Here is a 25,036-nt window from a genome sequence, read left to right on the forward strand (position 1 = left end):
CACCACCCACCACGTCAGGCCATCTGGCCATCTGCGACGGCAGGAAGGGCATAGGGACAAATGAACTCATAAGATCCACAACATGGGATGGGACAGCTCATTCGGAGCCCAGGGAGAACACAGTATTTCTTGCCCAGCTGTATAGCCACACCCTAAGGATGGTATTTTAAGTACAGGTAAATCCCCACTAGATGTGGCACTGTACAAATACAATTATAAGGACCTTGAGAGTATGAATATCTCATGTTTCACACAATTACACGAATCCATAGAGAGCTCTGTTTTGTATGTTTTGGGGGTGTAGTTCTTTCCAAAATTCCAGAACCTTCCAGTGGTACAGTGTTTTGGAATTAACTCTCTGTGTCTCTTTCTGAGTTCAGTGGAGTTTTTCCACACCAGACAGATACGGATAGCTGTTGTTGGATCCTGTTTGTCTTCAAAGGCAGTGGCATCACACACGACAGCGGTCACTGTGCCTCCATCTGTCCCAGAGTGCATCAAGCCAGGACCCAACTGAGTGACCCAAAACAGACGAGCGGTTAACAAACATTTATTGACCTTTCCCACAGACACCTAGTTGGATATCTCGGTGCTACAGATTTGGTTGATTGCCTTTGTTACGAAAACCTCAACTAAAACCCTGTCTTGGTGACAATATGGTGAAGTGTATTGAACAGAAGTCACCAATGCAACACAACGAGTAGTCCAGGATCTTGAGGAAGCAAACAAATTTGACAGTAGTGTTGCAATCGTTTGGCGTCGTTTATGACAACAATCATTCCTTGAATACATTGAACGGGACACATTGAAGTTGTTTCCTAAAGACAAAATTAATAATTTATGATTTAAAAAACAACAACTAGATAAACAAACTACATACATTTTTTTCAATAAATATATAAAAATATAGCTTTATACCAATACAATAAGACCTTATGGGTTTCTAAACCCTGTGAGAATACTAAATAGCTGAATCAATCATGCTGACTGTGGTGGATAAGCGACAGTGAATCATCTGAATCGGACACAAGCATTCCATACAGTACTTACACAAGCAAAGCTTGGCGGCACACACAAGATCGTCTTCAATTCAATAGTGATGACACTGGTTGCAGAGTTCCCACCAATGTTGACTGGAATCATAGGGGGTTCCAATGATTGTGGATTGCTTATAGCAGCTCTTTGGCTGCACAACAAGAGAATAGGCAGTAGATAAGCCTACATACTCCACACACATCTCAAACAACAGACGTTGCATTATCATTCAAGCGCTGTACACCACACATTATTGACGTCATAGAGCTGCTCATACTGTACCATACAGTCATAAACTGGCAAATGGCTATTTGTTAAATATATTGGTCCCTTTCTATTGAGAACCAACATATACATGTCATTCAGTTTATCACTTTACACAAGTTATACATTATTGCCAGTGAGACATAGTAAGGCAAAACAATTAAGACATTCTGTAGAAAATTGGTGTTTACCGACTATTGGAACGAGTGCCATAACAGAGAACAAAACTGTACCATTTGCATAATTTAGATGCACTGCACCTATTATGTACAACTACCCAACAGACAAATCTAGGTGTGACAAATATTGATTCGCTGTGAAAACATGAGCAATGTTATAACCAATAAAACAATATATTATGACTTCTGTCCGCAATCAGATGTCGATGTGTTAGGTCTACCAAGGATGTGTAGGCTATGTGCGTACAAATATTGCACGTGGACAATTGTAATTAGAAGCAAGTAGTGTTGTGCGCGTGGCGAATGTAAGGAGTTTACCACTTTAAACATTTAGAGTGCCCTGTCATACTGGGAATATATGATACGGTCTGGGCGCGTTCATTTGGAAAACTTTGGCTGACACTATGTTGCTGTTTTTGTCTTGAATTCAATATGCACACAAGTGAGGCTTATTCTCTGCTGCTGTATTATTTATGGCAGATGACGCCACCGAGCTCGCATAACCAGACATACGCGTGCGTTATTGAGTGGGTGACAGCTCACGTTTCACTGTCCATGGTGCTGAAAAGGCCGGCGCTGAATTGAGCTGTCCACTCATTCCAGCCTTTCTCCCTCGCAATGCAACGTTAATCACAAAATCAGCTCACTTTGACTTGCCCCAACATTTAACAGACTGAGGGGACAGTTTCGGCATAGTTTTGAGGGTGCAGAGACGCAGCAAGTCAGTAGCCTACCACGTTTCAGCGTCATTCGGAAGAACATTCAACAACCTTTGATAAAAAAAAAACATTATTCCCAATTAATTGAATCAGTACGGGGACATTATAAGTAGTTTGTTTCCTTCCCCCTGTTGTACTGACACAGAACAGGTGTTTGCCTATTGAGTCAGGGCGCTAGGCTACTCTGAATGCTTTATGAGCAACACCGAGCCACTGCACATCACATGTCCCAATGGGCGCACACTAGTTGAATCAACGTTGAACCAACGTGGAATAAAATTGACTTGAGTTGACGTCTGTGCCCAGTGGAGTACACTTATAAACGCATCTATTATATATAATAAAAACGGGGTGTAACATGAGGCCTTTACTATACAGTGAAGGCTACTACCTCCACATTAAAGGTGCAAGTAGCTCTGGCACAATACACTTTTAGAGAGATTGAACGACTTTGTTTCGAGAAGAGCCTATCCCAATGCCATCACCAGTAAAAGATGCAACAAGAGGACAGTTATTCAATACAAATAAAATGCACACAACAACAACAACAACAAAAAACACTTAGAAACATTTTCGGCATAGTCAGTAAGATTGGGATGTGCTTGTAACTACTTGATAGGCTATGACGTTCAAACGTTTGCCTAGACATCACTTGGTGTCCTTGGTCGCAGAGAAACGTTGGAAGATACACATCCACAACAACAAGCGATTCTCATAGATTTCTGTAGGTCAGGATTTCTGAAAGCATAAATGATGGGGTTTATCATAGAGTGACAAATGGCCGGCAGAGCGGTGACGTAGGTATAGACAGGTGGATATCCGATGTCAGCCACCAGAGAGTACATGGCGAAAGGGATCCAGCACAATGCAAAGGTGCCAAGGATAATGGAGAGGGTGGATACCCCTTTAGTGGTGGGGGAGGAGGAGTGGGAGGTAGTCATGAACTTCTGCTGCACGGCGATTTGCTGCGCATGCCGAAAAGCAATCTTGCAAATCTGGAGGTAAAGTTGCAAAATAAGTGCAAACACAAAAAGAAAAGTCACCGCCAGTGCAGCGGCGTGATTTTTATCAATGGGGGCGCAAATGCTGCAAGTCGTCTCATCCTCAAGGCAGTTCCATCCCATGATCGGTAGCGCACCAAGAGTGATGCTAGTCACCCAAATGAGCACCAGTGTGACGATGGTAAAAATCACCGTTCGTTCCGTGTGGTAAGTCAGTGCGTTGTAAAGGGAGAGGTATCTATCCACCGTGATTGCCAGGATATTGAGAACGGAGGCCGAAAAAGCAGTGATGAGCAGTCCAGCTGATAGCAGCGTCACGAATCCGGTATCAAAAATGTAGGTGATGGTGAAATTCACTATCAAACCAAGCCCGGCCAATAGGTCCGCAAAAGCCAAGCTCCCTATCAACACAAACATGGGCGCTTTCAGGGTGGGCGTGTAAATAATTAAGGCAAGGACAATTGCATTTTCGCAGGACATTAGGGTTCCCGTGACACACAGGACTATATCCCAGGGGTTGACGCTTATGACCACCGGTTCCATTACGAACTGGAATGATGGAGGTGGTGTGGAATTCCCTCCTTCTTGAACATCCCAGGTTGAGGAAGAGGTGTTTTTGAATTGGTTACTCATTGCTGCGGCAGAGAGTGAATCATCACTGAGAAAGACAGAGAAGGGGAGGGGGCGCGAGATAGAGACAATTTCAGAGTGATCACCGGAGGAAATGTACAGTGTAAAGACATTTGCGTTCAAGAGTGTATCTTACATATTTCCAAATAAAACATGTGACTCATTAGACTGCCGCACGCCAAATTGGAGAGTGGCTAAAACGCCACATTTTACTACTTATGATTCCCTCCGTTGACTCAACATTTAGAGCAAAGAGTTCAATTGAAATGAGAGCCCCTCTGTAGGGAGTATTCACATCACACATTGACTGTTTAAGCAGGACTTGAATGAAAGGATAAACATGGAAATTAATGGGTTGTCTTTGATCTAATTTGAGATCTATGTAATTTCGATTAGTAATAGGATGCCCAAAAAATAGATATGGGTTGTTTCACTTTGGGCTTGTCGTCAATATTATTAATCCACACATGTAGGCTATTGTGCCCTCACGCCTGATTATAAAGGCCTTCTAAGGTAAAAACACACAAAAAAACACACAAAACAACATATGATGACATTTCTGTGAGAAAGTGGTTTTCTAGTCTATAATTTCTATGTAGTCTAAACCTGAACATCACATAATATGTAGATATATAACCTGATCACCAACCAGAGCATCCATGCGTGTCACTATCAGTCAGTCAAGTGATGTTGCGATGGCTTGTTGAGGTCTTCCCGGGCGCATTCCTTAACAGGGAAGATGGAGACGTGGAGCGCCCAGGTGGAGACTATCACCAGTAACCGCTGGCGCCGTTTCACCCCTCTATTTTCTTTTGTCGTTATTGTAACAAATCTTTTGTAAATCGATTTCTCACAGGAGGACGTTAAGACTTGGGTGACACACTGCTAGTGATGTTGGCAATTCGCTGGCATTGACTCTTGCTTGTTTCAATCCTATTGGTCCTTTGGATTATTCTCCAAATGACGTCAAGTGCTCCCTCTCCATTCTTTACCGATGTGTTATTCAGAGCATCCCCCCTGCTCTCACATTAGCATACCAGTATAAATAGACAACTGTTTGTAAACCTGGAACCTGTAGGTGGCAGCATATTACTTTAAAGGCTCTGCTTGCCAAAGAAACATCCAGATTTCGCTATGTCTATAATTTAGTTAGCTGACAAAATTCAACTCCATCAGAAACTTCCTTCACCATGGAGCTGTCCATTTGGCAAATCTGACCATAACTCTATCCTCCTGATTCCTGCTTACACGCAAAAATTAAAGCAGGAAGCACCAGTGACTCGGTCTATAAAAAAGTGGTCAGATTATGCAGATGCTAAGCTACAGGACTGTTTTGCTGTCACAGACTGGAATATGTTCCGGGATTCTTCTGATGGCATTGAGGAGTACACCACATCAGTCACTGGCTTTATCAATAAGTGCATCGAGGACGTCGTCCCCACAGTGACTGTACGTACATACCCCAACCAGAAGCCATGGATTACAGGCAACCTTCGCACTGAGCTAAAGGGTAGAGCTGCCGCTTTCAAGGAGCGGGACTCTAACCCAGAAGCTTATAAGAAATCCTGCTATGCCCTGCGACGAACCATCAAACAGGCAAAGCGTCAATACAACTAAGATTGAATCACACTACACCGGCTTTGACGCTCGTCGGATGTGGCAGGGCTTTCAAACTATTAAAGACTGCAAAGGAAAGCACAGCCGAGAGCTCCCCAGTGACAAGAGCCTACCAGACGAGCCAAATAACTTCTATGCTCGCTTCGAGGCAAGTAACACTGAAACATGCATGAGAGCATCAGCTGTTCCAGATGACTGTGTGATCACGCTCTCCGCAGCCGATGTGAGAAAAACCTTTAAACAGGTCAACATTCACAAGGCCGCTGGGCCAGATGGATTACCAGCACATGTACTGCGAGCACACGCTGACCAACTGGCAATTGTCTTCACTGACATTTTCAACCTCTCCCTGTCTGAGTCTGTAATACCAACATGTTTCAAGCAGACCACCATAGTCGCTGTGCCCAAGAACACTAAGGTAACCTGCCTAAATGACCACCGACCCGTAGCACTCACGTCTGTAGCCATGAAATACTTTGAAAGTCTGTTCATGGCTCACATCAACACCATTATCCCAGAAACCCTAGGCCCACTCCAATTTGCATACCACACCAACAGATCCACAGATGACGCAATCTCTATTGCACTCCACACTGCCCTTTCCCACCCAGACAAAAGGAACACCTATGTGAGAATGCTATTCATTGACTACAGTTCAACACCATAATGCCCTCAAAGCTCATCACTAAGCTTAGGACCCTGGAACGAAATACCTCCTTCTGCAACTGACGGGCCGCCCCCCCCCAGGTGGTAAGGGTAGGTAACAACACATCCGCCACGCTGATCCTCAACACGAGGGCCCCGCAGGGAGGAGGCCAGAGACCTGACCGTGTGGTGCAAGGACAACAACCTCTCCCTCAACGTGATCAAGACAAAGGAGATGATTGTGGACCACAGGAAAAATTGGACTGAGCATGCCCCAGTTCTCATCGATAGGGCTGTCCACATCACCAACAAACTAACATGGTCCAAGCACACCAATACAGTCATGAAGAGGGCACGACAAAACCTATTCCCCCTCAGGAGACTGAAAAGATTTGGCATGGGTCCACAGATCTTCAAAAGGTTTTATAGCTGCTCCATCGAGAGCATCCTGACGGGTTGCATCACTGCCTGGTATGGCAACTGCTCGGCCTTTGACCACAAGGCGCTACAGAGGGCAGTGCGTACGGCCCAGTACATCACCGAGGCCAAGCTTCCTGCCATCCAGGACCTCTATACCAGGCGGTGTCAGAGGAAGGCCCTAAAAATTGTCAAAGACTCCAGCCACCCTAGTCATAGACTGTTCTCTGTGCTACCGCATGGCAAGCGGTACCGGAGTGCCAAGTCTAGGTCCAAGAGGCTTCTAAACAACTTCTACCCCCAAGTCATAAGACTGCAGAACAGCTAATGAAATGGCTAACCAGACTATTTGCATTGCTGCCCCCCGCCCCCACACTGCTGCTACTCTCTGTTATTATTTATGCATAGCCACTTTAATAACTCTACCTACATGTACATAATTACCTCAATTACCTCGACAACGATGCCACCGCACATTGACCCATTGACTCTGTACCGGTACCCCTGTATATAGCGCCGCTCCCCACTATTGTTATTTACTGCTGCTCTTCAATTATTTGCTAGCTAATTTCTCTTACTTTTTTTGGGGGGGGGGTTAAGGGATTGTAAGTAAGCATTTCACTTTAAGGTCTACACCTGTTGTATTCGGCGCATGTGACAAATAAAAATGTATTTGATTTAGTCAGCTATAATTGAGTGAAACCACTGTCAAGCTTTAGCCTTAACATGGAACTGAAATGAAATAGCTGTCAAAATAGTGATTCGTAAGGCAGCTGAAATCTTTTGACCCTGAAAAGTTTGACCCCAACACTCGTGATTACAGAGTAACTCGTTACTGACCCTAAACTGATCTTTGACCTGGCAAAGTAAATATTTTTTTGTACTTGTATTTTATGAAGACCAATTAACCAGCAATGTTCCCTCTAAGGTGCGCACATACAAGGGCAAGCAGCCTCAACAGAAGAAATATGAGCCAGCGCAGAGTAGCACGAGATTGAATTGCAATCGACTTTCTACAGTTTTCCCCTTTAGTTAACACAACAGACATTTCCCCCTTACATTGGGAATTGTGATCGAATCAACCCAAAATGTGCCACTTGCAATGCAATATACTGAAACAAAACAAACTATGCAAGATTTAGTATGCAAAACTAACTGTGAAAGAGATCGTCTTGTAGGCAGAGCACATTGGAGTAGAATTCTATTACGTTGGCAGGCGTGCGACTCAGGCCTGTACTCTACACAGGCAGGTGCCCCACCACCATTCAGACCTGCAGTAGGCCTATATGCAAAGAGCCATTGCCAGTTATGGATCTGTGCCATTTACTTTGAACTGGACTTTGTTCTGCCTACAGCGGTCACGAGTAGATGCACTTGTTTTGAGATCAAAGTGAGATCTGCATGCAGCCACATGTGCACATTTTGTTCATATTCTTTGCTAGTTAGTGAGTTATTAGCCCAGTTATAGCTAATTTAATGGGGGAGTGGTTGTTTCCTTACAAGAGCACAAAATGTGTGCATTTCTATCCATCTTTAAAAAGGCAAGTCAGGGAAATAGCTTTTTTTTATGTCTTAAAGGGGAAGCGTTGTATTTTGAGATTGTCTTGAATAGCTAAGTAGCCAATAGGCAGAGCGTAGCATAATTTGTCCGATTCTTTTTTTTTTGTTAAGTGGTTTCTTGCATCAAACACAACATTTTCAGACACCTTGTCTGAAGAACAAGTGGATAAGCACGTTCATGTCAAGCACTGCATGTTTCTTTTCAAAAGTCTCATGGAACGTAGACATTGTATCCCCCACACATTGGCTGCGACTGTAGGCTGAATGATAGTTTAGTTTAGTTTAGTTTATTTTTTATTTTTACATGGACAGTGCACATTAATCAACGTTTCAGTAAAAGTGCCGGTTTTAGCCAGCCGGCTAATTTTCACCCGCAGTCCCTGGGCAGGTTATAAAAACAATTACAATATAGACAATAGCAACATAGAACAGGCAAGACATAGGAACATAGGACAAGCAAGACATAGCATACAGACAGAGCAACATAGGACAAGCAAGACATAGCATACAGACAGAGCAACATAGGACAAGCAAGACGTAGCATACAGACAGAGCAACATAGGACAAGCAAGACGTAGCATACAGACAGAGCAACATAGAACAAGCAAGACATAGCATACAGACAGAGCAACATAGGACAAGCAAGACATAGCATACAGACAGAGCAACATAGGACAAGCAAGACGTAGCATACAGACAGAGCAACATAGAACAAAAAGCAGCAAGACAAAATTCATAAAAGCAACAAAGTGTTTCCACACCTCACAAGCTACAGACAACAGACAACATGGAAAGCGGCAACACACAGCTAGGGACCATGTTCACAAATCTGATTGACCTTTAGCCATGTCTTCAAGCATTTTGTGAAAGTGTGATATGTGGTGCAGTTATGTGTGTCTGATGGCAGTGTATTCCAGACATGGGAAGCTCTCACAGAGAATGCAGATTTACTAAAGGTGCTTTTCCTTAGGGGAACTATACAGTCACCTCTCATGGCAGACCTTGTGGATCTGCTGCCATATGTCTGGGTTTTCTGTTTAACAAAAATATTGAGTGGAGGGGGAGCCAGGCCATTAAGGATCTTGAATACAAGACATGCGTCAGTGTATTGCACAAGATTTTCCCAACTCAAGAGCTCATGCTTTCTAAGGATGTGACAATGATGATGGCTATTGGGCTTCCTATCAAGCACTTTGAGAGCCTGTTTGTAGACAGACTGAATAGGTTTTAATGTTGTACAGCAAGCTTGGGCCCAACTAGTCAAGCAGTATGTTAAGTGGGGGAGTATCATAGATTTGAAGTACAGTTTTGCTACCTCTGTAGTCAAACAATTTCGTATAAATCGGAAATTAGCTAGGTTGAATTTGGTTATTTGAATGACCTTTTTCACATGCTTTTTAAAAGAGAGGTTGGAATCAAGTATGATGCCAAGGTACTTAAAATCGGATACCACCTGGAGCTTCTCCCCTGACACATAGACATCTGGCTCAGTAGCATCTGTTGCCCTCTTTGTGAAGAACATGCAAACAGTTTTTTTTCACATTGAGATGCAAACACGAGTCACTGAGCCACTTTGTAACCTGGACCATTACAGTAGTGAGTTCTTGTGCAGCTTGTTGTTTGCTCTTTGCATGCACATATATCACTGTATCATCTGCATACATTTGAACTTCAGACCCAGTACAGACAGAAGGCAGATCATTAATGTACAGGCTGAACAGGAGGGGCCCCAGTATTGACCCTTGGGGCACGCCCACATCATAGCTACGAGTGGGCGACAGCTCATTGCTCACTCTGACACACTGAGTTCTGCCTTCAAGGTATGATTTCATCCATCTCAAGGCATCAGGGGAAAAGTTGAACTTGGACAATTTTGTGATGAGAATCTCATGGTTAACAGTATCAAAAGCCTTCCTTAGGTCCAGAAACACAGCCCCAACAGCACCCCCTTTGTCCATCTTGGACTTCACATTTTCCAGAAGAAAGCAGTTATTAGGACAGCTATTTCCGTGTTAAAATGTTATGGGATGCATATCCTCCATTGTTTTTGACGCTAGGCCACTCTGGGTACAGCCTCAATGTTCACAGTAAACACACACTTTATTTTTTGAGGGAACATTGCTAACCAGTAATGCTTTACACCATCCATATATCCCCATCATCACTGTAAGACGCCCAATCAACTTCAGCAATCCCCAGGAGGGTGTGTGAGCATGATGTCTGCCTGTAAGGAAGCAAGGGGTGTGGTGTACATTCGATGGTTCTCACCCTTCACTGAACCCTTGACCCTGATCATCGAGCCCCAGCCCTAATCACTCCCCTGCTCTGGTTTCCTGTCACAACGCCTGGTACACAGCCACTTCCTGTGTTCTAAGGGAGGGGCTGATTTAGAAGTTACATTTGAGGAACATTGGGTCATATTGGGACATATGTGACATATGTGATAAGAGTGGGGGTTACAGCTAGGTCTAGAGAGACAACTCACCATCTCATTCAGCAGCTTGAGGATGCTGATTGTGAGCTCCTTTCCTGCATGTAAAAAGGTATGTGATTTGGTTTCTATAGTGTAAAGGCTTATTCTACCAAGGGCTGCAGGGTTCGATTGATAACGTCAGTATGGAATGGTGATTTGATGGCCATTCAATAAACTCTCCGTTTTGAGCTCTTGATGATCAGCTAAGGCTCATGGCATGAAGATGACCTGTAGCAAGTTCAAGTATTTCAAAAGTACAATGATTTGCCACTTTAACTTTTCTAAATGTAATGCAGCAAATCAATAAAGATTCAGTGCACTGAAATACAATTTAGTAGGTCATGTCGGCATGGTATTATAAAGGAAGAAATTGAATGTTCATGCACCATCTAAGTTTACTCTTGGGAAATAAGCAAAGCGTGCTTGAATAAACCCCAGCCTTTTCATTTCAAGGATTCACATTGACTCGGATCAAGAAACAATTGGCACAGCAGAGCTGTCTCGGTAAGGTTTGTGTGCATGAATTGTCTGTTGTGTTGTAATGCGTCTACTTTTCTTGCTATGATTAGCACAGTCATAAACCCAGCATTCCCACCAAGTTCATGAAGGCCTCAAAAGGCTCTATTCATATGTGTATCACAGAATAGTCTTCGCCTGGCTACCCAGACTCCAGACTCCGGCCAAATGTTACACGCCGCCCGTGGACGTTTAGTCTCTTCTTCGCAATGAAAAACGAAAGATCAGCTGAATCAATTTTGTGTGAGTCGTCAGACTACACAGGCAATGTATGTGTTGCACTGTTAATTCAGAGGAAAAACTCACCTCTCGTCATCTTTCACCTCAGTTCTTACTGTCAACACCTGCTACATCATGCATCAGTAATTTAGTTGAATTTGACTGTAATGGCACGGCACTTGTTGATTGATACGAACATAAACATGGTTTATCTTTCTACAGCATCTGAAGGGACGTTCCTGAGCGAGCAGCCACTCATGACGTGAACTTCTGAACACACCCATTGAGATAAAAAAATATATACAAAAATAAAAACACTGAGGTGATTGTAAGTTGACGTTAAAGTGTCTCAAGCTTTCATTTGTTTCTTTACATCAAAAGTTGATGGAGTTGAACATTTCCATCTGGCAAAGTCAATTTAGCAAAACAGCTGGGGCTGACTTGCAAATACAGTACTGTACATTGCATGATTGTGACGTAGAAACGGACATACATTATCTATACTCCTCAGTGTAAACCAACCAAGGCGTACCAGGAATATCAAGTCATGTTAAGTCTGTTATGTCAATTCTTGTCATGCTGCAGCTGTCTTGAGTCCACAGAACTATTTTGATGTCCCATCCTCTTTGAAACTGTTCAATACCCTTCCTGTCCCTTAGAGGCAAATGTGCTCCACACGCCATCAGAAAACAATTTTGATGTCCATCCTCTGTTCTCCCCTGTCTGTCTTTCTACCTCTCCCTCTCCCTCTCTCAGCATCCGACGAACTCAGAGCAAGCAGCAGCCCACTTCCAATTGTCATGGCAACAGCATGTGAATGCATTGGGCCATAGGTGCAGACTGTAGAGTGGATGTAGGAGTGCGGCATCGGAAGCCACAGCTCTATCTCCTGAAGCAAGCTGTAAGGTAGGAAGGGGACAACACAGAGGTTTGTAGGGGTTTAGGAACATGTTAATTGGGGTCTGTTTTACAGGAAGGTCGAGATGACAGTATGCCACTGTTGTCCGTTCATTCTGTCATAGATTCATTTTGACTTCATGTATGTAGACATGCGGACAGAGCTGTGTGGTTTATGTCAAATAATGGCATGTTTATTGTTCAAATTAGTATGTATTTATCCAAGGAAGTCGAGGGTCTCTGTCTATCTACAGTGTGTACACGTCTCTCTCGCTATCTCCATCTCGCTCTCATCTATCTGGAAAGGTAAAACATGAACATGATTATGTCAGCAAGCCCTCTATTTTAAGCGTTGTTGTTATTGTGTGTGTGTGTATTGTGAGAGGTTGTGTGTGCTTGTGCATTGTGAGAGGTTGTGTGTGCGTGTGCAATGTGCATGCATTTGTGGGTGCATGTATGCATGTGTGAGTGTGTGCATGAATGTGTGCATGCATGTGTGTGTGTGTGTGTGCGTGTGTGTGTGTGTGTGTGTGTGTGTGTGTGTGTGTGTGTGTGTGTGTGTGTGTGTGTGTGTGTGTGTGTGTGTGTGTGTGTGTGTGTGTGTGTGTGTGTGTGTGTGTGTGTGTGTGTGTGTGTGTGTGTGTGTGTGTACAGTACCAGTCAAAAGTTTGGACACACCTGCTCATTCAATGGTTTTTCTTAATTTGCACTATTTTCTACATTGTAGAATAATAGTGAAGACATCAACACTATGAAATAACAAATATGGACTCATGTAGTAACCAAGAAAAAGTGTTAAACAAATCAAAATGTATTCTACATTTGAGATTCTTCAAAGATGTCACCCTTTGCCTTGATGACGGCTTTGCATATTCTTGGTATTATCTCAACCAGCTTCACCTGGAATGCTTTCCCAACAGACTTGAAGGAGTCCCCACATATGCTGAGCACTTGTTGGCTGCTTTTCTTTCACCTTGCAGTCCAACTCATTACAAACCATCTCAATTGGGTTTGGGTCAGGTGATTGTGGAGGCCAGGTCATCTTATGCAGCACTCCATCACTCTCCTTCTTGGTCAAATAGCCCTTACACAGCCTGGAGATGTCTTTTGGGTCATTGTCCTGTTGAAAAACAAATGATAGTCCCACTAAGAGCAAACCCGATGGGATGGTGTATCACTGCAGAATACTGTGGTAGCCATGCAGGTTAAGTGTGCCTTGAATTCTAAATAAATCACTGACAGTGTCACCAGCAAAGCACCATCACACCTCCTCCTCCATGCTTCACGGTGGGAACCACACATGCGGAGATCATCCGTTCACTTACTCTGCGTCTCACAAAGACACGGCGGTTGGAACTAAAAATCTCAAATTTGGACTCATCAAACCAAAGGACGGAATTCCACATGTCTAATGTCCATTGCTCATGTTTCTTGGCCCAAGCAAGTCTCTTCTTCCTATTTGTGTCCTTTAGTAGGTGTTTCTTTGCAGCAGTTGGACCATGAAGGCCTGATTCACGCAGTCTCCTCTGAACAGTTGATGTTGAGATGTGTCTGTTACTTGAACTCAGAAGGGCATTTATTTGGGCTGCAATTTCTGAGGCTGGTAACTCGAATGAACATATCCTCTGCAGCAGAGGTAACTCTGGGTCTTCCTTTCCTGTGGTGGTCCTCATGAGAGCCAGTTTCATCACAGCGCTTGAGGGTTTTTGCGACTGCACTTGAAGAAACTTTAAAAGTTATTGACATTTTCCAAATTGACTGACCTACATGTCTTAAAGTAATGATAGACTAATTTCTCTTTGCTTATTTGAGCTGTTCCTGCCATAATAATGGACTTGGTCTTTTACTAAATAGGGCTATCTTCTGCATACCACCCCTACCTTGTCACAACACAACTGATTGGCTCAAACACATTAAGATGGAAAGAAATTCCACAAATTAACATTTAACAAGGTACACCTGTTAATTGAAATGCATTCCAGGAAGCATGAAGCTGGTTGAGAGAATGCCAAGAAAGTGCAAAGCTGAGATTATACAATGTAGAAAATAGTAAAAATAAAGAAAAACCTTAGAATGTATAGGTGTGTCCAAACCTTTTGACTGGTACTGTATGTATGTACACACACACACACACACATAAAAAACGTAAATATTACATTTACATAAGTATTCAGACCCTCTACTCAGTACTTTGTTGAAGCACCTTTGGCAGCGATTACAGCCTGGAGTCTCCTTGGGTATGATGCTACAGGCTTGGTACACCTGTATTTGGGGAGTTTCTCCCATTCTTCTCTGCTGATCATCTCAAGCTCTGTCAGGTTGGATGGGGAGCTTCACTGCACAGCTATTTACAGGTCTCTCCAGAGATGTTCGATCAGGTTCAAGTGCAGGCTCTGGCTGGGCCACTCAAGAACATTCAGAGACTTGTCCCGAAACCACTCCTGTGTTGTCTTGGCTGTGTGCCTAGGGTCTTTGTCCTTTTGGAAGGTGAACCTTCTCCCCAGTCTGAGGTCTTGAGTGCTCTGGAGCAGGTTTTCATCAAAAATCTCTCTGTACTTTGCTCCATTCATCTTTCCCCCGATCCTGACTAGTCTCCCAGTCCCTGCCGCTGAAAAACATCCACACAGCATTATGCTGCCACCACCTTGCTTCACCGTAGGGATGGTGCCAGGTTTCCTCCAGATGTGATGCCTGACATTCAGGCCAAAGAGTTCAATCTTGGTTTTATCAGACCAGAGCATCTTGTTTCTCATGGTCAAAGTCCTTTAGGTGCCTTTTGGCAAACTCCAAGCGGGCTGTAATGTGCCTTTTACAGAGGAGTGGCTTCCGTCTGGCCACTCTACCATAAAGGCCTGATTGGTGGAGTGCTGCAGAGATGGTTGTCCTTCTGGAAGGTTCTACCATCTCCACAGAGGAACTCTGGAGCTCTGTCAGAGTGACCATCGGTTTCTTGGTCACTTCTCTGACCAAGGCCCTTCTCCCCTGTTTGCTCAGTTTGGCTGGGCGGCCAGCTCTAGGAAGAGTCTTGGTGGTTCCAAACTTCTTCCATTTAAGAATGATAGAGGCCACTGTGTTCTTGGGGACCTTAACTGCTGCAGACATTTTTTGGTACGCTTCCCCAGATCTCTGCTTGGACAAAATCCTGCCTCAGAGCTCTATGGACAATTCCTTCGACCTGATGTCTTGGTTTTTGCTCTGACATGCACTGTCAACTGTTGGACCTTATATAGACAGGTGTGTGCCTTTCCAAATCAAATCCAATCAATTACTGAGGAGTATTTCTGTCTGTAATAAAGACCTTTTGTGGGGAAAAACTCATTCTGATTGGCTGTGCCTGGCTCCCCAGTGGGTGGGCCTAGCTGCCAAGTGGGTGGGCCTATGCCCTCCCAGGCCCACTCATGGCTGCACTCCTGCCCTGACTGATTTCCTTATCTGAACTGTAACTCAGTAAAAATCTTTTAAATGTTTGTATGCTGTGTTTATATCTATCTATCTGTTTAGGTCGAGGAAAGGTAGTGGGACTGATCCTATCTAAATGGGGTAATTCCATTTGAATTCAATCACTTTTTGACATCATACCTTTTGCCCCATGGAAGTGGTCAGAAAGTGACTTTTTGAACCGGAATGCCAAAACATGTAGGAGATAAAAGCTGCTCAAAATTGACCCATTTTTCGATACCCCATAATACCACGAGACATCCATGTCTTCATCACTGGAAAAGATAAACGGTCGAGAGTGACACAATTGAACCCTATCAGTCCCAAGACCCCGTTTTTTCTCTCCATTTTCTGACGTTCATTCATCCGCATGTCTGACTAACGGTTTGTTGGAGTCATTGGATTAAAAGCTTACAGTGCTGTCAAACTCTTTTTATTATTCCTTGAAAAAAAAAGGAAATTGTCATTTTGATACCTTTTTAATGTCAATGATCTAAAATAACATAAACCTAAAAATACTTTAAAAAATCTTCATATTTGCATATTAAACCCCATTTCACATCATATGAGTTTTTTTTGAGGTGCCAGCCATCGATTGAGACACAACATGCTCTTGAAAACAGTGTGGCTGTCATTTCAATCATAGATATAGAATTCAGACCCTTTACTCAGTACATTGTTGAAGCACCTTTGGCAGCGATTACAGCCTGGACCTATCCCTTCAGACCACTGCAATGTAGCTGCTACACCATTGAAACGTAAATTAAATTGTAGCTTCTAATTACTACCACAAAGATGACCGCAGGTCCACCCACCGTCGAATGTCAACTTAAATGGTCATGTTTATTCTGTTATCTACAGTGCCTTGCGAAAGTATTCGGCCCCCTTGAACTTTGCGACCTTTTGCCACATTTCAGGCTTCAAACATAAAGATATAAAACTGTATTTTTTTGTGAAGAATCAACAACAAGTGGGACACAATCATGAAGTGGAACGACATTTATTGGATATTTCAAACTTTTTTATCAAATCAAAAACTGAAAAATTGGGCGTGCAAAATTATTCAGCCCCCTTAAGTTAATACTTTGTAGCACCACCTTTTGCTGCGATTACAGCTGTAAGTCGCTTGGGGTATGTCTCTATCAGTTTTGCACATCGAGAGACTGACATTTTTTCCCATTCCTCCTTGCAAAACAGCTCGAGCTCAGTGAGGTTGGATGGAGAGCATTTGTGAACAGCAGTTTTCAGTTCTTTCCACAGATTCTCGATTGGATTCAGGTCTGGACTTTGACTTGGCCATTCTAACACCTGGATATGTTTATTTTTTAACCATTCCATTGTAGATTTTGCTTTATGTTTTGGATCATTGTCTTGTTGGAAGACAAATCTCCGTCCCAGTCTCAGGTCTTTTGCAGACTCCATCAGGTTTTCTTCCAGAATGGTCCTGTATTTGACTCCATCCATCTTCCCATCAATTTTAACCATCTTCCCTGTCCCTGCTGAAGAAAAGCAGGCCCAAACCATGATGCTGCCACCACCATGTTTGACAGTGGGGATGGTGTGTTCAGGGTGATGAGCTGTGTTGCTTTTACGCCAAACATAACGTTTTGCATTGTTGCCAAAAAGTTCAATTTTGGTTTCATCTGACCAGAGCACCTTCTTCCACATGTTTGGTGTGTCTCCCAGGTGGCTTGTGGCAAACTTTAAACAACACTTTTTATGGATATCTTTAAGAAATGGCTTTCTTCTTGCCACTCTTCCATAAAGGCCAGATTTGTGCAATATACGACTGAATGTTGTCCTATGGACAGAGTCTCCCACCTCAGCTGTAGATCTCTGCAGTACATCCAGAGTGATCATGGGCCTCTTGGCTGCATCTCTGATCAGTCTTCTCCTTGTATGAGCTGAAAGTTTAGAGGGACGGCCAGGTCTTGGTAGATTTGCAGTGGCCTGATACTCCTTCCATTTCAATATTATCGCTTGCACAGTGCTCCTTGGGATGTTTAAAGCTTGGGAAATCTTTTTGTATCCAAATCTGGCTTTAAACTTCTTCACAATAGTATCTCGGACCTGCCTGGTGTGTTCCTTGTTCTTCATGATGCTATCTGCGCTTTTAACGGACCTCTGAGACTATCACAGTGCAGGTGCATTTATACGGAGACTTGATTACACACAGGTGGATTGTATTTATAATCATTAGTCATTTAGGTCAACATTGGATCATTCAGAGATCCTCACTGAACTTCTGGAGAGAGTTTGCTGCACTGAAAGTAAAGGGGCTGAATAATTTTGCACGCCCAATTTTTCAGTTTTTGATTTGTTAAAAAAGTTTGAAATATCCAATAAATGTCGTTCCACTTCATGATTGTGTCCCACTTGTTGTTGATTCTTCACAAAAAATACAGTTTTATATCTTTATGTTTGAAGCCTGAAATGTGGCAAAAGGTCGCAAAGTTCAAGGGGGCCGAATACTTTCGCAAGGCACTGTATGTGTGTTTCAATAGGTTTCCTATGCTGGATTGACAGTGTAACTTGAAACAACAGATATTCCCATTCAAGTCAACATTCTCTGATGTGTGGACCTTCAACCATCTTTGTGGTACCATTTGAAAGTTGACATTTCAATTGTATTCCCATTTTAGTACATTTATCAGTCAAAAGATGATGTTGAGTCTCAACCGATGGCGGGCACATCACAAATACCTCAGATGTAAAATATGGTCGAAGCATATGTGAATATGAAGGGGAAAAAATCAAGAGTTAATATGTTTTTAAACAGTTGACATTAAAGGCAAAAAGTTCATGCAGAAATGATAAAATAGTTTGACCTCTTTGTAATCTTTTCAATTATATAAATCTCAACTGTTCATCTTAGAATTTATCCTTTATTTAACAAGGCAAGTCAGTTAAGAACAAATTCTTATTTACAATGACGGCCTACCCCAGCCAAACCTGGACGACGCTTGGCCAATTGACATCTACCCTATAGGACTCACAATCACTGCCAGTTATGATACAGCCTAGATGAAGACATGGATGTCTCATGGTATGGTAGGGTATGCAAAATTTAATCACCTTTATCTCCTGAATGTTTTGGCATTCAGGTCCAAAAAGTCACTTTCTGAGCTCTTCTACAATGAGCAAATATGTACGGAAGATTTCATTCAAATCAAAAGGGGTGCTGTCAAAAAGGGAATCACTTCAAATGGATTTACCCAATGGCAACTGACCCATGCAAAAACATTCTCTTGAATCCATCATAACCCACTTAGCATTTACAAGAAAGAAACTGTTAAATGTCGTTTTTTCCTAAATAGTATATTGTTCAGAGAGTTGTCAAGGGAGAAAGTGTTAAATGTCGTTTTTTCCTAAATAGTATATTGTTCAGAGAGTTGTCAAGAGAGAAAGCAGGTTATAGAACGGAAATGAAAATGGAAGGAAAGAGGGATTTTGGACTGAAAGCAATTAAGGTTAAGTCCAGCAATGAAAGAGGTGGGGATTCCATGAGCAGCTGTACACAACAGTCTTTACCCTACTAGTTGTCCCAAAAGAAGGTGCACCCTCCAACAATAACAGATGATCATTTCCCCCATGAAACAGCATTGACCATCTTCATTAGCTAACTTCATCCGCACTCTCTCGGACTGTGCTGAGACTTGCTATCAAGTATTCCATTGTTGAATGGGTAGATCTCAAAGCACCATTCATCACACTAGCCTTGAAACTATTACTACACTGCTCCTACCATCTCTTAATTCCTGTTCAATAAATAACGGGTTGGTATTCGTAATAGAGTTTGTCAATCTACCACAATCAAAAATGTACATTTTTTAACACACTCTTTCCCTTTTTATCAATGGCCATGGCTTTGTTGTTGTTGGCATGATCACTGGATTAGCTTTTTTGCCTATCTTCTTCATCCAATGCAGTGTAAATGGTGAGAAACCAGACATCACGCAGTATAGATCTCATCTGGGAGTGTTTTTGTGCTCTGACTATGGATGAACAGGTAGCAGTTGCCATGGCAAACACCCACTCTTTCTTTATCAAGCACAAGACCAAGATAAGTAGACATTTTCTGACGTCCTTCCTTCTTCCCAGCCACAGCTCTCTCTCGCCCCTCTCCTACTCTCACTCTCTCTATATATACAGTATCCTTCTACTCAATGAACTACGTCTTAATTCAAAAGGGAAATTAACTAAAGGCAGAATAGCATATATTGGTTTTATTTCTGAGACCAAGATGAACACCCCACTATGCTCGCACTCACACAACTTGTTTCTTCTCTCTTCTCATCCAGCTGAATGAAAAGTGAAACCCCGTTCTCTAAAGAGGAGCCATCTCTGCTTAGCCAATCAGCCTGTGATCTGCCTGGTCTCTGAGGAAAGTCTCTGATGCCATGGAGCACAGGGCCCTGATGTATACCAGTCAACCTTGGAAGGGGCCCAAGGGCTCCACCTTCACCCCCAACTGGGACACCCCATCATGCCGACCAACCGTCACATCCCTTTGCCCTGACGTGGTAAAGTCCCCGTGTCAACATGCTGCCAACATATGTCACCCTTCAGAAGTCCCTGTGACCTCGCAGTCCCAGCAGATTGGCCCCCACGCCTCAACATCCTCTGGGTTTTCTGCCACTGCCAACACTGCCAGTAGAAAAGGTGAAAAGGAGTGTAATATAGTCATCCCCATTCAAAATGAGGAGACGGCCCTGCCAGCATACAACCCTGGGTTTCGCGGACGCTCCTTCTCCGCAGCCACTGCCTCACACCCAGTCCCACCCAGACACAGATGTGACAGCTACGTCCACCTATGCCCCGACAACGGCTCAGAGGACACTAGCAGAGGCGACGCCTCCCAGTTGAGCCCAGACGTCTCCCCTGATCACGGTGGTCCACGGTCGCGGTCCCGCAGCATCATCCTGAGGAAGACAAAGAGGAGGCCGGCGCCGCCAACCCGTAGCGTGTCCCTGAGGAGAGAATCTGCCACCAAGCTCAGAGACAACAGGACTAAGAGCCTTTATATCGACAGGGACCCTGCCCCCCATGACTCATTCCTGCCTGACCTCATCCTCATCTCCACACCGAGGACAGAGGAGGTGCTGTGCCTGGAGCAGTCCCCTGCTCAGCCTGTACAGGCCCGGGTTGGGCCACCAGTCAACGACAATGGGCAGCTACGTGAAGTAAGGTCTATTGAGCCCTGCTGTCTCATGTCAAGCTCAGGTCCTGCTATGGGTGTACCTGTAAATGAGGGAAGAAAAGCCTCCAGCAGGTCAGAATCTGTCAGACCCCTTCCCCCCTTGCAACGCCCGCAGTCTCTAACTTGTAAGCAGTCCCCCTTCCAACAACCTGCCTCAGTCTCTCCCTCCAGTAGCCAGTCGAGCTCTCAGTGTGAGACTCATTCCCCTCATGTCCTCACATCTGCCATCACGGGACCCTCCCCCTTGGGCTGCAGGATGCGCCCCAAGTCCTCCACCTCGCCCACCTCCCCCAGATCCAGCAGGCTGCGGCTATCCTTGGAGTTGCCAGGGGTCGTCCCTCTCCCAGACCCGGCGGTGATCAAACCCAAAGCCACCCGGCGACACTCAGAGTCCTCTGGGTCGTCTGGCACCACCAGACCCAGACAGAGGCTGAGCTCCAGCATGATGGTGATGCCTGTGGTGACCCAGGAGGATCTCAGCAATGTGCGTTTGCGTTCCGTCAGCAGCTCAGACTCTGACAAAGGCCTGGAGGGCTCACCTGAAGTCATCAGGGAGGAGGAGCTGGAACAGGAGCTAGAGCTGGAGAGCTGCCCACTGGTCCACCACAGTCCTAAAGCTAAACCACCTGTTGCTGCTAAGCCCCCTGCACACAAATGGCCACCGATACATTTGGTAAAGTCTTCCTCAGTCTCTACTCATTTCCCAGAGACCGTTCCAGCCTCATTAAGAGAGAGCCAGGGGGACATGTATATGGTGGAAAGGAGACCAAAACCTAAAAGGTCGCACCAGCTTCCTCGTGTTGCCAGTGATGGGGTTATGGTTGAGAGGCAGCAAGCTGTAGACAGGCAACAATATGATGACCCACACCCACCACCCACCTCCTGCCATTCAGAGAACAGGGATGTCAGAAGGACCTCTCCCACCAGGACCTCATTTCTCCTAGCTGAACTGGATAGGAAGAAGAAGATGGTTCCCCCTCCAGTCGCAAAGAAACCGGATGTCCTCTTCATGTCCTCCATCAGCTCACTGGGACAGAAGAGTAATAGGAACCATGCCTGGTCTGGGCCCAGTGGTGCTTACCAGTCTCCTGCCAGTGCATACCAGTCTCCTGCCAGTACATACCAGTCTCCTGCCACTGCATACCAGTCTCCTGCCACTGCATATCAGTCTCCTTCCACTGCATACCAGTCTCCTGCCAGTGATTACCAGTCTCCTGCCACTGTATACCAATCTCCTGCTACTGCATACCAGTCTCCTGCCAGTGCATACCAGTCTCCTGCCAGTGCATACCAGTCTCCTGCCACAACATACCAGTCTCCTGCCACTGCATACCAGTATCCTGCCAGTGCATACCAGTCTCCTGCCACTGCATACCAGTCTCCTGCCAGTGCATACCAGTCTCCTGCCACAACATACCAGTCTCCTGCCACTGCATACCAGTCTCCTGCCACTGCATACCAGTCTCCTGCCAGTGCATACCAGTCTCCTGCCACTGCATACCAGTCTCCTGCCAGTGCATACCAGTCTCCTGCCACTGCATACCAGTCTCCTGCCAGTGCATACCAGTCTCCTGCCACTGCATACCAGTCTCCTGCCAGTGAATACCAGTCTCCTGCCACTGCATACCAGTCTCCTGCCAGTGCATACCAGTCTCCTGCCAGTGCTTACCAGTCTCCTGCCAGTGCATACAGAGACAAAGACTTTACTGGACAAGATCTCAACCATCACAGTTTAAGAGATGGTATTGTTCATTTTATAAGAGAAACTCATTCGCACTGTTTTGAACTCTGCATGCTATCTGTAACCATCACCTGTAACCATCTTTATAGTTTGTTGTTACTATCGAGTTAATATGTACAAATGATATGTAGGATGGCATGAGTTAGTTCTTAAACTAAGAGTTAGCTCATGCACGAAGTAATGGAAATGACACTGTGTTATATTTTTCCAACAGGGTTCGTCCTAGATGAGAACTGTGAAGAGAGGAGGGCAATGTCTCAGATGAGAACACTGTGCCTCGGGGAGGAAGAGGAGGAAGAGTTGGAGTACAACTCACAGTCAACTACTGAGGACCTATTCACCATCATACACAGGTAATGGGACTTACTGTTCCCCAAAATAGAACTGTGACAGACACACAAAACAAACTACCCGTATTACGTCCAGAGATGGGTTTACGTAAGTGAAAGAGATCCAGAGATGGGCCCTGTTCACTTTCATGCACACTAAATTAGTTACATAATTCCATCCAACAAAATAACCAAACATTACCACACTTCACAAAGAAATATGTTGTCAGAATTATTTTCAACTTATGTTTTAAAAAAAACATTTTTTTAAATATCTTCTTCACAAGTGTATGAAGTTAGCTACTTTCGGTCTCCCTTTTTTAAGGTCCAAGAAGAAACTCCTGGGTCGCAAAGAAACAGCTGACAGCAGGCAAGGTTACGGATCCCCCATTAAAGGCATCCAGGGGGTTGTCCAGAAGTCAAGCTCCAAAAATGACAACTTCATGGCTTTTCTGCAGAGGCGGAGGAGCAATAAACCCAACTCTGGGGAGAGACTGTCAGCCGCTGAACTGCTGAAGAGTACCAAACCACTGGTCGGTCAGCCATAGAGCATCAAACAACTCCAATGTTTATGTTTCTCAATGTGTTGCAAACACTTATCACTCAATGTGGGGCATGAGGGTGTGGTGGACAATCAGGGACGGGACGGGGGGGGGGGGGGGGGGACTGGGAGAGGGACGGGGGGGGCTATTGTTTATATTGCTTTACGTGCTACACCGACAACTTGTTTCTGTGATGGCAATACAGCGTACAGAGGTCTAACTGTGAATATGACAACATGTTGCCCAGCTGTGTTTTGCTTATGAGCTGAGACAATCTATCACGTCAACATATTTGTCTTGCCTTGACTTGTGATGCTTACACCATTTGTTTTTGAGCTGCCAACATTTGTGCTTTTGGTCATGTGTCGCTCAGAAATAAAACAAAAAGCTGCTTGTGTGTCTATGACAGATCATTAGTATGCGTCTGACCCACTGCTGCCCAAACCGGATGCCCTTATTTACTCGGACAAGCGAACGGCTCAACGTGATTGCTGTCTTATTGACTGGCTTTTCATCAATGAATAATTCCTCCAGTGTCAGGGAAATTGAACTGATATCAATTCAAGATACGTTCAAGGGACAATGTTTTTCGCCCAATATTTCCCTATTACAATTACATTGCATTCAAAATTGGTAAACTGGTAGGGCTGTGAAAAAGAGCAATTTAAGTCATTCAAGAACATAGTCACTCAAAAGTGGGGATTGCTAAACATTCAAGCCAGGCAAGGGGACTCGGAGCATGAGAGGTGTTACTGAGAGATAGATGGGACTTAATATATTAAATATATATATATAGACACTGCTCCAAAAAATAAAGGGAACACTTTAACACAATGTAACTCCAAGTCAATCACACTTCTGTGAAATCAAACTGGCCACTTAGGAAGCAACACTGATTGACAATACATTTCACATGCTGTTGTGCAAATGGAATAGACAACAGTTGGAAATTATAGGCAATTAGCAAGACACCCCCAATAAAGGAGAGGTTCTGCAGGTGGTGACCACAGACCACTTCTCAGTTCCAATGCTTCCTGGCTGATGTTTTGGTCACTTTGAATGCTGGCGGTGCTTTCACTCTAGTGGTAGCATGAGACGGAGTCTACAACCCACACAAGTGGCTCAGGTAGTGCAGCTCATTCAGGATGGTACATTAATGCGAGCTGTGGCAAGCAGGTTTGCTGTGTCTGTCAGCGTAGTGTCCAGAGCATGGAGGCGCTACCAGGAGACAGGCCAGTACATCAGGAGACCTGGAGGAGGCCGTAGGAGGGCAACAACCCAGCAGCAGGACCGCTACCTCCGCCTTTGTGCAAGGAGGAGCAGGAGGAGCACTGCCAGAGCCCTGCAAAATGACCTTCAGCAGGCCACAAATGTGCATGTGTCTGCTCAAACGGTCAGAAACAGACTCCATGAGGGTGGTATGAGGGCCCTACGTCCACAGGTGAGGGTTGTGCTTACAGCCCAACACCGTGCAGGACGTTTGGCATTTGCCAGAGAACACCAAGATTGGCAAATTCGCCACTGGCGCCCTGTGCTCTTCACAGATGAAAGCAGGTTCACACTGAGCACATGTGACAGACGTGACAGTCTGGAGACGCCGTGGAGAACGTTCTG

General features: G+C 44.5%; 2 protein-coding genes across 7 annotated transcripts; one reads left to right on the forward strand and one right to left on the reverse strand.

Moving 5' to 3' along the window:
• Window positions 1–540: 540 nt before the first annotated feature.
• On the reverse strand, window positions 541–4,846 carry LOC109872511 (G-protein coupled receptor 12-like). Its single transcript, XM_031807455.1, has 2 exons — window positions 4,478–4,846; window positions 541–3,856 (listed from the first exon to the last, which is right to left on the reverse strand). Exons 1-2 carry the CDS (start codon window positions 4,483–4,485, stop codon window positions 2,839–2,841), a joined length of 1,026 nt encoding a protein of 341 aa, XP_031663315.1. The 5' UTR covers window positions 4,486–4,846; the 3' UTR covers window positions 541–2,838.
• A 5,628-nt stretch (window positions 4,847–10,474) lies between these two features.
• On the forward strand, window positions 10,475–23,825 carry LOC109872970 (NHS-like protein 2). 6 transcript variants are annotated; one of them, XM_031808177.1, is made up of 8 exons: window positions 10,483–10,610; window positions 10,994–11,044; window positions 11,498–11,603; window positions 12,032–12,181; window positions 19,540–19,619; window positions 19,912–22,552; window positions 22,766–22,904; window positions 23,206–23,825. In XM_031808177.1, the coding sequence occupies exons 6-8, from the start codon at window positions 20,011–20,013 to the stop codon at window positions 23,426–23,428; spliced, it is 2,904 nt and encodes a 967-aa protein (XP_031664037.1). In that variant the 5' UTR covers window positions 10,483–10,610; window positions 10,994–11,044; window positions 11,498–11,603; window positions 12,032–12,181; window positions 19,540–19,619; window positions 19,912–20,010; the 3' UTR covers window positions 23,429–23,825. The 6 variants fall into 6 exon arrangements, with proteins under 6 accessions (XP_031664035.1, XP_031664037.1, XP_031664032.1 ...); XM_031808175.1 differs by lacking the exon at window positions 19,540–19,619 and having other exon boundaries at window positions 10,475–10,610; XM_031808172.1 differs by having other exon boundaries at window positions 11,498–11,597; window positions 19,540–22,552.
• Window positions 23,826–25,036: the final 1,211 nt, after the last annotated feature.

This window comes from Oncorhynchus kisutch, linkage group LG28 (assembly GCF_002021735.2).
Source record: "Oncorhynchus kisutch isolate 150728-3 linkage group LG28, Okis_V2, whole genome shotgun sequence".
NCBI lineage: Eukaryota > Metazoa > Chordata > Actinopteri > Salmoniformes > Salmonidae > Oncorhynchus > Oncorhynchus kisutch.

Excerpts from the sequence above, each read along its gene's own strand:
- LOC109872970 (XM_031808175.1), top strand. The coding sequence starts at position 20,011 with ATGGAGCACAGGGCCCTGATGTATACCAGTCAACCTTGGAAGGGGCCC. Across the intron at positions 22,553-22,765 it reads CCATCACAGTTTAAGAGATG|GGTTCGTCCTAGATGAGAAC; the intron begins GTATTGTTCATT and ends TTTTTCCAACAG. Across the intron at positions 22,905-23,205 it reads CTATTCACCATCATACACAG|GTCCAAGAAGAAACTCCTGG; the intron begins GTAATGGGACTT and ends CCCTTTTTTAAG.